This window comes from Chiloscyllium plagiosum, unplaced genomic scaffold, assembly GCF_037043375.1.
Source record: "Chiloscyllium plagiosum isolate Xiang-an unplaced genomic scaffold, Cpla_swu_hap1 HiC_scaffold_30, whole genome shotgun sequence".
NCBI classification, from domain to species: domain Eukaryota; kingdom Metazoa; phylum Chordata; class Chondrichthyes; order Orectolobiformes; family Hemiscylliidae; genus Chiloscyllium; species Chiloscyllium plagiosum.
The window spans coordinates 24,464,590-24,478,575 of record NW_028270168.1 but is presented as its reverse complement, the minus strand read 5'-3'; the positions used below and the strand labels follow the sequence as shown (position 1 = coordinate 24,478,575).

General features: G+C 38.8%; 1 protein-coding gene across 12 annotated transcripts in view; it reads right to left on the bottom strand.

Moving 5' to 3' along the window:
- The window catches only part of LOC122563627 (fatty acid-binding protein, brain-like), a 173,172-nt gene that overhangs the window by 14,801 nt on the left and 144,385 nt on the right, over positions 1–13,986 (bottom strand). For all 12 annotated transcript variants that reach the window (XM_043717608.2, XM_043717603.2, XM_087976807.1 and 9 more), the window contains 2 exons: positions 13,669–13,841; positions 366–467 (listed from right to left, as the gene is read on the bottom strand). In XM_043717608.2, coding sequence (XP_043573543.2) covers positions 366–467; positions 13,669–13,841 — 275 coding nt within the window. The remainder of the gene's footprint in view (positions 1–365; positions 468–13,668; positions 13,842–13,986) is intronic.

Genomic DNA, 13,986 nt, shown 5'->3' with positions numbered 1-13,986 from the left:
ACTGTCCTTTCAATAAGGAAATCAGCTTCCTTATCTGGTCTGGGTTACATGTGATTCCAGATCCACAGCAATATGGTTGACTCTTAACAGTCCTCTGGGCATTGGGGTTAGGCAATAAATGTTGGCTTAGCCAGCGGCATCTACATACCAAGAACACATTTTTAAAATGTGCAGACATTCAGTTTAAAGACTAAAAGTTGTACTTTGATTTAAAGGCGAATTAGTGGGGAACAGGCTACAATCATTGTGAAATTCATGCCCTGCTTCACCACCTCATTGAATAAAACCCCTAATTTAAAGTAAGTCAAAATTCTCAGATGTGATATATGGTATATAATACAAAGTTTCCTTTTTCTTCAACATACCAATATGAGATGCTCATTCTTGATTTCACGGGTGAGTGTTGTTTGTTTTCCATCCCATTTCTGAACCTGTATCAATTTATCACCTTCCAATGATACAACTGTCTGTAACAAAAAGTCAGTATATTACTCTTCTTTAGTTGATAAGACAGAATTTAGGTTCTCCACATTCCACAAAAGTTCTGTAAGCTCGGTGCCCAATCCATTCAAATGGACATACTACTTAATAATAAACAATGAGCCAAGACTGCACACACAGTTTCAGTTATGTTAGGTACAATTGTCATTGTTGTTTAATCCATTTTTTTTCAAAGTTTGTGCGAAGATTTGTAGCTCGGGTGCTCGTTGTTGTGGTTCTGTTCGCCGAGCTGGAAGTTTTTGTTGCAAACGTTTCGTTCCCTGGCTAGGCGACATCATCAGTGCTTGGGAGCCTCCTGCGAAGCGCTTCTTTGATGTTTCCTCCGGTGTTTATAGTGGTCTGTCCCTGTCGCTTCCGGTTGTCAGTTTCAGCTGTCCGCTGTAGTGGTTGGTATATTGGGTCCAGGTCGATGTGTTTGTTGATGGAGTTTATGGATGAATGCCATGCCTCTAGGAATTCCCTGGCTGTTCTCTGTCTGGTTTGCCCTATGATAGTAGTGTTGTCCCAGTCGAATTCATGTTGCTTGTTGTCTGCGTGTGTGGCTACTAAGGATAGCTGGTCATGTCGTTTCGTGGCTAGTTGATGTTCATGTATGCAGATTGTTAGCTGTCTTCCTGTTTGTCCTATATAGTGTTTTGTGCAGTCCTTGCATGGTATTTTGTACACTACATTAGTTTTGCTCATGTTGGGTATCGGGTGCTTCGTTCTGGTGAGTTGTTGTCTGAGCGTGGCTGTTGGTTTGTGTGCCGTCGACCTGGACCCAATATACCAACCACTACAGCGGACAGCTGAAACTGACAACCGGAAGCGGCAGGGACAGACCACTATAAATACCGGAGGAAACATCAAAGAAGCGCTTCGCAGGAGGCTCCCAAGCACTGATGATGTCGCCTAGCCAGGGGGCGAAACATTTACAACAAAAACTTCCAGCTCGGCGAACAGAACCACAACCATTTTTTTTCCTTTAATCATAGAATTATAGAGTCCTAAAGTTATACAGGTCAGAAACAGACTCTTCAGTCCAACTCGTTCATGCTGACCAGATATCCTAAACTGATCTTGGCCCATTTGCCAGCATTTGGTCCATATCCCTCTAAACACTTCCAATTCATGTACCCATCCAGATGCTTTTTAAAGTTGGAATTGTACCAGCCTCCATCACTTCCTCTGGCAGCTCACTGTATTGATGCATCACCCTCTGTGAAAAACTGCACCTCAGGTCCCTTTTATATCTTTCCCTTCTCACCTTAAATCTATGCTCGTTAGTTTTGGATTCCTTTACCTGGGAAAAAGACCTTGGTTCTATCCAAGCCGCTCATGATTTTATAAACATCTATACCCTCTGAAGATCCAGGGATCAAAGCTCCAGCCTATTCAGTCTCTCTTTATACCTCAAACCCACCCAATCCCAGCATTATTCTTGTATATCTTTTCTGAATGATCTCAAGTTTAACAACATCTTTCATATAGCAGGAACAGAAGTGAATACAATGTTCTAAAATGTCCTGTACAGCTGCAACATGACTTCTACACTAAATGCACAAACCAGTAAAGGTAAGCATGCCAAGTGCCTTCTTCACCACCAGTATCTGCCTGCAATTCCATTTTCAAGGAACAATGAACCTGCACCCCTAGGTCTCTGTTCGGTAACACTCCCCGGACTCTACCGTTAATTGTATAATTCCTGCTCTGATTTTCCTTACCAAAATGCAACACCTCACATTTATCTAAATTAAACACATCTGCCACTCCTCAGCCCAGTGACCCATCTGATCAAGAATCCATTGTATTCTGTAATATCCTTCTTCACTGTCCACTACACCACCAATTTTGGTGTCACTTGTAAATTTACTAACCACACCTCCAATATGCACATCCAAATTATTTATGTAAATGACAAAAAGCAGTAGACCCAGCAGTGATCCTTGCAGCACATCACTGGTCACAGGTCTCTAGTCCAAAAGACAACCCTCTACCATCACACTCTGTCTCCTACCTTCAAGCCAAACTTGTATCTAATTGGCAAGCTCCCCCTAGGTCCATATGATTTAACCTTGCTAACCAGTCTACCATGCAGAATCTCACTGAAGTCCATATAGATAATGCCTACCGCTCTGCTTTCACCAATCTTCTTTGTCACTTCTTCAAAAAAACTCAATCAGGTTAGTGAGACACAATTTCCCTTAATCATTTCTCCAGATTATCTTACTGGGTAGTTTCTTTCATAAGGAAATGTTCATTGGGATTTGAACTAAATTCAAAAAAAATGTTGCCATCCTAACCAGCCTGTTTAATTAAGGTGTTGTGCTTAATATTCTCAGTTCAGCAAACTATAAATAGACCTTGGAAACCATATGCCATGTTCAGAGTGAACATTTTAATGCACAAAGTCTTGCTAAACAAAAACATGACCTATAGATCATGACACAGAACCGGTACAAAACTAAAATATAACATTTCTCTTTACAGGGAATTAACTGAAGTGTCAACTAATGTGAATAATAGAAGCAACCATTTCAAGTTAGAAAGCAAGGAATAAAGGAGAAAGTCAAATGGATATTTTTAAAAGGGGAATATATTTATGGAAAGAGTCAGCTTGAGCAAGTTTATGGAATTATGATTTTTCATCGATAACTGATCACTAATCCAGAGACCAATCAACTACTTGTTGCTGGCTGAATCCAAACATCCTTGGTTCTTGTTTGTCTACAAAACACACTTCAGCTGCTGCTTGAACAAGCATCTGTGTAAATGGCACTTAAATTGAGTGTCAAATTACTTGGTTTCAAAACCTGTAGTAATCCTTCATCAATCCTTAGTTTTTAAAACAGCTTTTTTTTACATTTCAGTCTGCAATCAAAAATACCAAAATGTAATGAGTTGCATGTCATAGGTATCAGTGCTGGGGCTCAATGCTTTGCAATTTATATAAATGACGTGGATGAAACAACCAAGAGATGGTTGTTTAAATTTGCTGATGACACAAGGATGGGTAGGAAAGTAAGTTGTAAGGAGGAGCGTAGAGAGGCTACAAAGGGACATAGAAATAAGAGGGCAAATATCTGGCAAATAGAGTGTAATGTGGGAAAATATGAACTTGTCCATTTCAAGAAGGAAAAAAGAAGCATGTTGTCTAATGGTGAGATTGCAAACCTCTGAAATGTAGAGAGATCTGGGTGTCCTTGCGCCTAACGCACTAATGTGTGTTTGCAGGTTCAGCAAGTAATTAGCAAAACTAACAAAATATATTGTTTATTGTGAAGGGTACTGAATTCAAAAGTAAGGACATTATGTTTCAATTCCACTCGGTATTAGTACGGACATTGTTTCAGTTACACTCGGTATTGGTGAGGCAATGTCTGGATTACTGTATGCAGTATTGGCCTCCATATCTAAGAAGAGGTGTAAATGTATTGAAGGTAATTCAGGAAGGTTTACCAGAATGATTTCTGGAATGGGTAGGTTGTCTCATGAGGAAACGTTGGATCGGCTAAGCTTATAACTGCTAATGATTAGAAAGGCAAGAGACAACTTGATTGAAACTAATAAGATCACCATTTTTCACAGCGGGCATGGAGAGAACGTTTCCTCTCATGAAACAATTGAGAACTGGAAGTCACTGTTAAAAGTAAGGGCTTATCCACTGAAGAGAGATGAGGGGCTTCTTTTCTTCTCACAGAAGGTTGTTGAGTCTTCCCTGAACTCTTCCTTGAAAGGCCTTGGAATCAAAGTCTTTGAATATATTTAAGGGAGAGGTAGATACATTCTTGATAAGCAAAGAGAGGAGAAGTTATCAGCAGTAAGCTGGAATGTGCAGGGATCAAATCAACCAAGATTGTACTGAATTGGGGAACAGGCTCAAAGGGCCAAGGGCATACCTTTGTTCCTAATTTCTATGTTGACAACTGTAGCCTGTGATTGGACAAGCAGCTCTTCAGCATCTTTCACTTACCTATTCTTCAACGTGTGTTTTAGACAAAGCTTGATAGGTCACATACAGAGCCTCTGCCTGTTCATAGAATCATTGAATACCTCATTAGAAAGAGACCATTCGCCCAATGAGTCTGTACTGACCCTCCGAAGAACACCCCACACAGACCGCCACTCTATACCCATAACTTCACATTTCACATGACTATCCCAACTAGCCTGCACATTCCCAGACACTACAGGGCAATTGAGTAGAGCTAATTCATCTAACGTGCACATTTTTAGACTGGAAGAAACCAAAGGATGCGGGGTATTCTCATGAAGACACAGGGAGAACATGCAAACTCCACGCATACAGCCATCTGAGGCTGTAATCAAACCCAGGTAGCTGGCGCTGTGAGGCATAAGTGCTAAACTCTATGCCACTGTGCCGTGTAGGTCTAGCTCTAGAAAACCAATTGATGTAAAATGGTACTAGAGCCAAATCTAACGTACAATTAAGAGTGAAGCATTACAAGCCTACACTTCCAAATGCAACTTCACCAGTTTCACTGGGTGTCTCTTTATATCTGCTCAAGTAAAAGCCAATTATAGTCTTCCACAAGATTTCATTTAAACATGACTGATATTCAATTAATGCTCGTAATTAATCTCAAAGAAAGCTGCCAACAAAGATCCTTGGAATGTGAGTTGGGAGGATGTAAATGGGTTGCACCTTCTGCAAGTGCATGTTAAGGTGCTATGGGGAGGCTTTGAGAATGGAGAAGGGGTGGATCAAGGTGTCCTGCAGAAAGCTGACCAGAGAAGGGAGTGATAAAGGTGGCGGTATTCTGCTGAGCTGGCAGAATTGGCAGCTTATGATCCTTTGGATGCAGATACTGGAGGGTGGTAAATGGAGACCGGGTTCAGTGTGTGGGAGGGAAGAGAAGGGGTGAGGCAGAACTAAGGGATATGGGACAAACATAGCTGATGGCCCTGTCAACCATGGTGGTGCGGCATTTTTTTAAATTTCACGTTTGGCATCTTGGTAACTATCTTATATTAACACCCTTTAGTTTATTTTTCTCCCCCAAGTGAAAAGACTTTTTAAATCTAACTTCATCTATCTTGATCAAAACTTTTCATAGTTTTGCACAACTCCATTAGATCACCCCTCAGCTTTACCTTTTCAAGAAAAAATAATCCAGGTTGTTCATCTTATTTTCACAGTTCTGTCAGCACACTTATAAATCTTACCTGCATCCCAACTGCTGCCTCCATTTACAATTCCAGTATATAATATAGAAAGCAGAACTCTAACTGGTTCTCTAATTGTGTTCCAATCAAGGTGTGATACAAATTTGGCATAACTTATTTACTTTCAAATTCTATCACTCAAAAAATAAACCCTAGTGCTTGGTTTCTTTATATTATGAACTGTATATTCTAATGAACGTATGTAACAATTTGTGCTTGGCCAATTCTGTCAATGCAATCTTCCAAGCATGGAACTGAAAATTAATCCACATTTATTGTGATGAAGGCCAAAATCAGATGACCAAGTTAACTTTCCAATAACTGAAACATAATAGTTTTTGGTCACCTGCAGTTAGCACCATCACAATAAATATGTTCCAGCTGCTATGACTGTTTAATAATGTCATTGTCCATTATTAATTTTATCTCTTTCCTCACTTGATCTAACTTGTCGGGTTTGAGTATGTAAGTTTGTTTTGTGGGTAATACATCATCCACATTATGTATAAATAAACATGTTTTTCATGGCCTATTTATACAAATCGATTTAGGAATCTGTCATAGTTTTGGAAGTTACTCAACCAGTTTTCTGGAAGATAACAGGAGCCCTCCTGTGGTACAGTGGTAATGTACCTGGCCCAGGAGGCCTGGGATCAAGTGCCAACTGCTCACAGGTATGAAATAACATCTTTGAACAGGTTGATTCAAAACTTAGATTATTAAAAAATTATAATATTCTATCTAACAGTTTAAGCACCTTTGTATTATCTAATTTGATTACTGGAGATCAATATTTCATTCTCCCATTTTTCTGATTGAGTTGCCATTTGTTCTGATACTTTTCTTTCACTCCTTATTTCTTTCACCACTGTAAATGCACTTCTGTTCTCACTATCTCCCTGTTACATGATCGCTTTAAAATATTAGCTTGACACACTCATTGATTTTTCCTCCTGTCTGAAGTACTCACTAATAATTCACGTTATTGAGTCTCGTTTTGATTTGATATAATCCAGTGAATCTTTCCTTTAATTGTTTTCAAGAGACCAGTACCAGTACTAAAATCTTATCTTCAGCAACAAAATTTTTTGTCTGTTCTAGTTTTTATTGTTGTTGAGCAACTGCTTTTTGACAAAAGCACACACTTTGGTTAGTTTTTTCCCAGAAAACTTGACACACGGGTCAGAAATGTAGTCTCTGAGTTTTGGTTTATGAATTTTTTATCTAATTAATTTAGGGGTCTTCTCACCTCTGTCCATATATCAGTTTGACAAGTCTGAATACTGGGAACTCTTTAGAAACATCCTTAATGGCAACAGTAACAACAGAATTCCTTTATCCTAATCACTGGCACTTCGATGAAAATGCACTCTAATCAGGATCGATTTACTCTTTGGGATTGTGGGTGATAAGCTGAAGACACAAAATTGTTCTTCTTTTGCCAAACTATTCATTATTTCTTTGAATATTCATGAAATTAATTTTGAATCACTATCAGATTGTATTTCTTAGGGTAATCTATATCTTGTAAAGAAAACTGGTCAAACTTTTCCACTAGATTTTTTATACGAGGTCTTTTTCAAAAGGCACTGCCTCAGGAAATGCTGTCAAAACGTTAAAAGGTACATTCCTGGTTTTAGAAGTCCCACACAATCTATTATTACCTTGTTAAACAATTCATTGTTAGTATTAAAAGTAAAGCAGTTTAAAAAGTAAAGACTTCTTGCTACCTGACTTGTATGGCGTATCTGGCAAAATTTAACCACATTTAATCCTGGTCAATAAAAGTGGTTTAGCATTTTAGCCTGAGATTTCCTAATATCTTAGTGACTTACCAGTGGAATTCTGTGAGCCACTGGTAAACTTTTTACGATGCTGAGCAGGAACTGTCATCTGTTCCCATACCTTGTCGGCTGGCATTTGGGGTGATCCTCAATTCTTCATTAACACTTTGTATTTTAAATAACAACATACGGGAATTGGTTGTGTCAATTTCTGAGTAGAATGCTTGACACAACTCTTCCAATTCTGGATTTGATGTTGCATTTTTATTAAAGAAAGTGGGCTAAACAGGTCTAACTCATTCTCTTTAGCTTCATTTTTTTTCCCTTAAGTTCTTAAAATACTGTTAGAAAACTGATTTTCCATCCCTTGTCCTTTTTTTCATTGATTCCTACTCTTTCAGTCTAATTCTGAACCTGACATCTAGTCAAAACAGAGACAGGAAATAATTGAGGATGTTCCTCTTGTAGCATCTATTTCTTTTGTTTCCACTGGTTGTTTCAACATGCTATGTGCAGCCAATATCTTTGAACCAGCCAAGTCATTCCCAAAGCAAAATCAACTCCTTTTGTACCTTCTTGAGTTAAAGAAAAAATACTTTTTTCTTTGCAATAAAATAATTATAACTTAGGTAATCTAGTTCTATTTAACAATATTGAGGAAGAATTTGGCTGACTACTGCGAATCATCCTTCCGTTCCTAGTTGGTTCTGAGGGAACACACTCCATCTATACCCTAGCTGCCAAGTTTCATGCTGCAGCCTTTTCTGAGGATTCTTCAGATGTTATACTACTTCAATAGATCTCCAATTTAACTTTCAGAAATTAGTTTCAGTGTCCACTCTTACTACAATTGGAAAGACCATATTTTACTTTCTTTATTTTTAGACAATGATTTAAAAAAGAAAAATAATGTTTTAAACCCAAGAGGACTGTGCAAAGAGATTTCTGCAGTTCAAACTATCATGTTTACAGGAGAACATTGAGAATTCTATATCGTGCATTTTCCTGGATCTGTGAGAACAGAAGTAGCCACCACACTGTAAACTATGCGAAAACTGCTGACTGCAGTGTTCTGATTGGTTCCTGATGAGGTGGCCATGACTTGTGTGGCCCAGTGCAACAGAGAACCATCTAGCCTGCCAGGAGAAAGCATTGAAAAATCTCTCTTTGTATGTGTCTCTGTTGTGAGCAGATGTCTCCACTAGTGGTTTTCTCTGCAGATCCCCCTGTTGTTGGAGGAAATAAAATGCCTTTAACAATAATGAAAGGATAAATTCTCAACCAGTGAATGAAAGAGAGCATCAGTGCACAAACAACTTTGTGACAACAGCAAAGAACTAAAAATGAATTGAAAAGGAAGTGGAAAAAGAAACTATTCAAAGCCTGTGGTCCAGATCAGTAATATTGAATTGTTTTCCTTATCTTTTCCTATTCACATTTAATATTCATGAGTTTGAGGTGCCAGTGTTCGACTGGGATGTACAAAGTTAGCAATCACAGAACACCAGGTTATAGTCCAACAGTTTTATTTGGAGGCACTAGCTTTCACAGCACTGCTCCTTCATCAGGTGGTTGTGGAGTATAAGGTATACTTCATAACCATCTGATGAAGGAGCAATGCTCCAAAAGCTAGTGTGATTTTTAACACTTAATATTCATTTCTTATCTGTCTCTGTGTGTCTTGTCTGAATGTGAAGGGGGGATTTTAAGAAGAGATGAGTTTATATTATACAGTTATAAGTTAGGAATTCATATTTCCCAATTTGTCAGTGCCTATTATAAAACAAATTGTCTTTAACCAATCATTTTCTTGACAAGTACAGGAACCTGTTGAGTGGTATATTTGAACGTGAGTTGTTATTTAGGTAAATTAGGAACCTAGGTGGGAAGCTAGGGAAGTGGTTACTGGGCCTCTTGCTGAGATATTTGTATCACTGATAGTCACAGATGAGGTGCCAGCAGACTGGAGGGTGGTTAACATAGTGCCACTATTTAAGAAAGGCGGTAAGGAAAAGCCAGGGAACTATAGACCAGTGAACCTGACATCGGTGGTGGGCAAATTGTTGGAGGGAATCCTGAGGGACAGGACTTACATATATTTGAAAAGGCAAGGACTGATTAGGGATAATGCATGGGATGTCATGTCTCACAATCTTGATTGAGTTTTTTGAAGAATTAACAAAGAGGATTGTGAGGGCAGAGAACTGGATGTGCTCTATATAGACTTCAGTAAGGTATTCGACAAGGTTCCTCATGGGACACTGGTTAGCAAGATTAGATCTCATGGAATACAGGGAGAACTAGCCAATTGGATACAAAACTGGCTTCAAGGTAGAAGAAAGAGGGTTGCTTTTCAGACTGGAAGCCTGTGACCAGTGGTGTACCACAAGGATCGGTGCTGGGTCCACTGCTTTTTGTCATTTATATAAATGATTTGGATGTGAACATAGGAGGTATATTAGTAAGTTTGTAAATGTAACAAAATTGGCGATTAGTGGACAGCGAAGAAGGTTACTTCAGATTGCAATGGGATCTTGATCAGATGGGCCAATGTGCTGAAGATTGGCAGATGGAGTTTAATTTAGATAAATGTGAGGTGCTGCATTTTGGTAAAGTAAATCAGAGCAGGATTTATACACTTGATGGTAAGGTCCTTGGGAGTGTTGCTGAACAAAGAGACCTCGGAGTGCAGGTCAACAATTCCTTGAAAGGAGAGTTGCAGGTAGATATGACAGTGAAAAAGGCATTTGGTATGCTTTTCTTTATGGGTCAGAGTATTGAGTAAAGAGTTGGGAGGTCATGTTGCGATTGTATAGGACATTGGTTAGACTGCTTTTGGAAAATTGCATGCAATTCTGGTATCCTTTCTATCGGAAGGATGTTGTGAAACTTGAAAGGGTTCAGAAAAGATTTACAGGGATGTTGCCAGGGTTGGAGGATTTGAGCTATAGGCAGAGGCTGAATAGGCTGCGGCTGTTTTCCCTGGAGCATTGGAGGCTGAGGGGTGACCTTATGGAGGTTTATAAAATTATGAGGCGCATGGGTAGGATAAACAGACAATGTATTTTCCCTGGGGTGTACGAGTGTAGAACTGGCGGGCATAGGTTTAGAGTGAGAGGGGAAAGATATAAAAGAGACCAAAGGGGCAATTATTTCACGCAGAGAGTGGTGCATGTATGGAATGAGCTGCCAGAGGAAGTGGTAGAGGCTGGTACAATTACAGCATTTAAAAGGCATCTGGATGGGCATATGAATAGGAAGGGTTTGGAGGGATAAGGGCCAAGTGCTGGTAAATGGGATATCTCGGCGGCATGGATGAGTTGGACCAAAGGGTCTATTTTTGTGCTGTATATCTCTATGACTCTAAATCTTTTCATATTTGTAACAGCTCTGGGAAGAGTGGAGCTTAATTTCCAGTGAACTACCTCTATGTGTTGTGACATAGTAAAAGCACATTATTTCCTTTAGTCACTTTTATTTCCTACTCTTTCTCCTTTATTATTCTGATGTCCTTCTCTTTGCTCCCTAAAACGAATATTTTACGCATTCATTCAATTTCTTTGTTGATTCCCAACAACCACTTCCCCACGCCTGTATGTGAGATATCATCAATATTTGCTAGAACTGCTGCTTCCTGGAGATTTGATGCTTGACACGTATCTGGATAAGTCTTGAGTCAATAGTTTTACAGCACAGAAACAGACTCTTCGGTCCAATGCGTCTGTGCCAACCAGATATCCTAAATTAATCTAGTCCAATTTACCAGCATTTGGCCCATATCGGTCTAAATTCTTCCAGTTCATGTACCATCCAGATACCTTTTAAATCTTGTAACTGTACCAGCCTCCACCATTTTCTCTGGCGCTTATTCCAAACATGCAGCACTGTGTGTGAGAAAAGTTGTCTCTTTGGTCCCTTTTAGATCTTTCCCCTCTCACCTTACACCTCTGGTTTAGGACTCCTCTACCCTCGAAAAAAGGCCTTGGCTATTCACTAGATCCATACCTCTCATTATTCTATAAAAGTCTGTAAAGTCACCCGTTAACCTCATAATATTTTGGAGTTTATAATCATGATTTCCCTCACATTCTCTTGTTTTTCTATCTTCAGTGACCATACAACATTTCTTTCTCCCTTGTAAATTCTACAAAATGTCTGATTAGGCTTCTTTCTTATAATTGTAAATTTAAATTGACAAACCTCAGGAACAAAGTCATACGTATGAAGTACTGCTCTTTTAACAGTTTCATAGTCCGCAGACTGCTTTTCAAACTGGTGTAGAAATTCATAGCTGTACCCACCAAGACACTCTGTAACGTTAATGTCCAAACATTGTTTTAGATACTCCCTTTTCACAGTTATCTTTTCAAATGAGATGCAATATCTTTAAACATCTTCCTGTATAACTTCAGGCATTAAACACAGATTTCTACTTATCAAATTCAATGGAATCAGAATTATCCTCTGAGCTCCTAGCTTTTCTTTATTCTTTTAAGCTTTTATGTTAAGTCATGACGTACAGTTTCTTTCTGCCTCTTTGGAATTCAAGCTTCGTTGGTTCCAGTTGCCCTTCTTTCTCATCTCTCTCTAATCATCTATTTTCTTATTTCAAACTTTTGTTTTATTTTTAACTCAATCCTACCTTAATTCTAGCAATGATATATCAATTTGGGAGGCACCGTAGTTCAGTGGTTAATGCTAGGGACCCCAGTTTGATTCCAGCCTTGGGAGACTGTGAGGAGTTTGCACATTCTCGATATCTGCATGGGTTTCCTCTGGGTGCTCCAATTTCCTCCCACAGTCCAAAGGTGTAAATATTGAGTGGATTGGCGATGATAATTTGTTCCATAGTGTCAAGGGAGGTGCAAGTTAGCTAGATTAGCCATGGTAAACGTGGGGTTGCAAGATAGGGAGTGGGTCTAGGTGAGATGCTCTTCAGAGAGTCAGTGTGGACTCGTTAGGCCAAAGAGTCGATTTCCACACTGTAGGGATTCTATGAATTTCAGGTTTCCCGCCTTTTAATTCTTGTTTTAAATACTGGGTAAATATTTCTCATTCTTCTGTTCAATTTACCTGCTAATTCTCTCAGTGTAGCCATACTCAAAGATTTCAGGTAATCCATGTTATACTTTCTACTCTCAAAGGCTTAGCAACATTCAAGGCCATTTTGAAGGTCCAATCTGTAAAATATACTTCACAGCAACCTTCCACACTTTATGTCCATTACCTCCACAGGATTGTATTTTTTAAAAAACTTTCACAGGGCCCTTATAAATTCCATGACTTCCTGTCCTGCCAAAAACCTCAACTTTGTTATGATTCAAGCTGATAGTAAAATGTGGCTGAATCAACCAAAGCCTTTCTTTCCTGATTTGGTTACTGTAGTGGTCACTCATTGAACATATTCACACAGGGCTACAAATGCATTTGTAACAAAAAAAAAGTTTATTATACTAAATTTAAAAAAAACTGTATGTAGATATAAAAGTTCATCAGCAGCAAAAAGATTCAACCCAGATTTCCAGCAACACTCTTTGCAGACATTCAATCACAGAAGTAACACCCCTATCTTCACTCTTTAATTTCTCAACAGGTGAGCTCACATGTATTTGTTTTCAGTAACTTTTTACCTTTAGCAATGTCATCCTTTCCATCTTCCCCAGAGATAGAGACATGGAGATATACATGCTAACTCACTGACTTTTCTCATTGAACTAAAGCAAAGCTCAATGCTTATTCCATCCCTATCCACTTGGACTGATGAAACAACTAAAGATTTATTTCAAGCTCAGTCAAAATGAAACTGCCTTTCTGCTGGTATGAATCTTTTCTTTTGAATTAGACTTGCCACTGGCTTTTCTTTCTACAGGTCATAAAAGTTCAACTTAGTAAACACTTCAGCAATTGTGTCACCATGTAGTCTGACTAATCATTTAGCTTAGGTCACATGATTTCTTGAAAATAGTGTTTTGATCCACTGCTAAAAGCAATCGTGTCTCTGATCCCTAAACGTTAGAATCCAAATTCTCAAATAATGATGACAGATAAACAAACCTTCATCACAATGGGATCTCACTTCCCATCTTTGATTACTATGATATCTGTCTTTTACTTTAGCCTCTGTCTTGCAAATAGCTAGCTGCCTATGTTGCTACTCGTTCCCTGATTCTGTATGCTCTTAACTTATTCAGATGTGTACGTTTTTCAAGAACCTTACCTTACAATCTCTATTGTCAGCAGTATGTTCATTGAATGGTTTGTCAAGCTGGAAGATAATTTCTGTGTTTCTGTAGGTGCTCTTGGTTTGCAGAATAATATTATCGCCATCTACTTTGATGATTGTGATGGGTTTGAGGACGTTGCCCACCTGTCGGTTCGCGAAGTCCATTCCTGAGGGTCAGGAAGCAGAAATGTCTGTACATACAGCAATAATGCAACTGTTGTAAATCATAAAAACACCACTGTATATTGTAAAGTCTTCTAGAGATGACTCTGGAACAATTTCTTTCAACCGAGAACTCTATGTTAACAACAT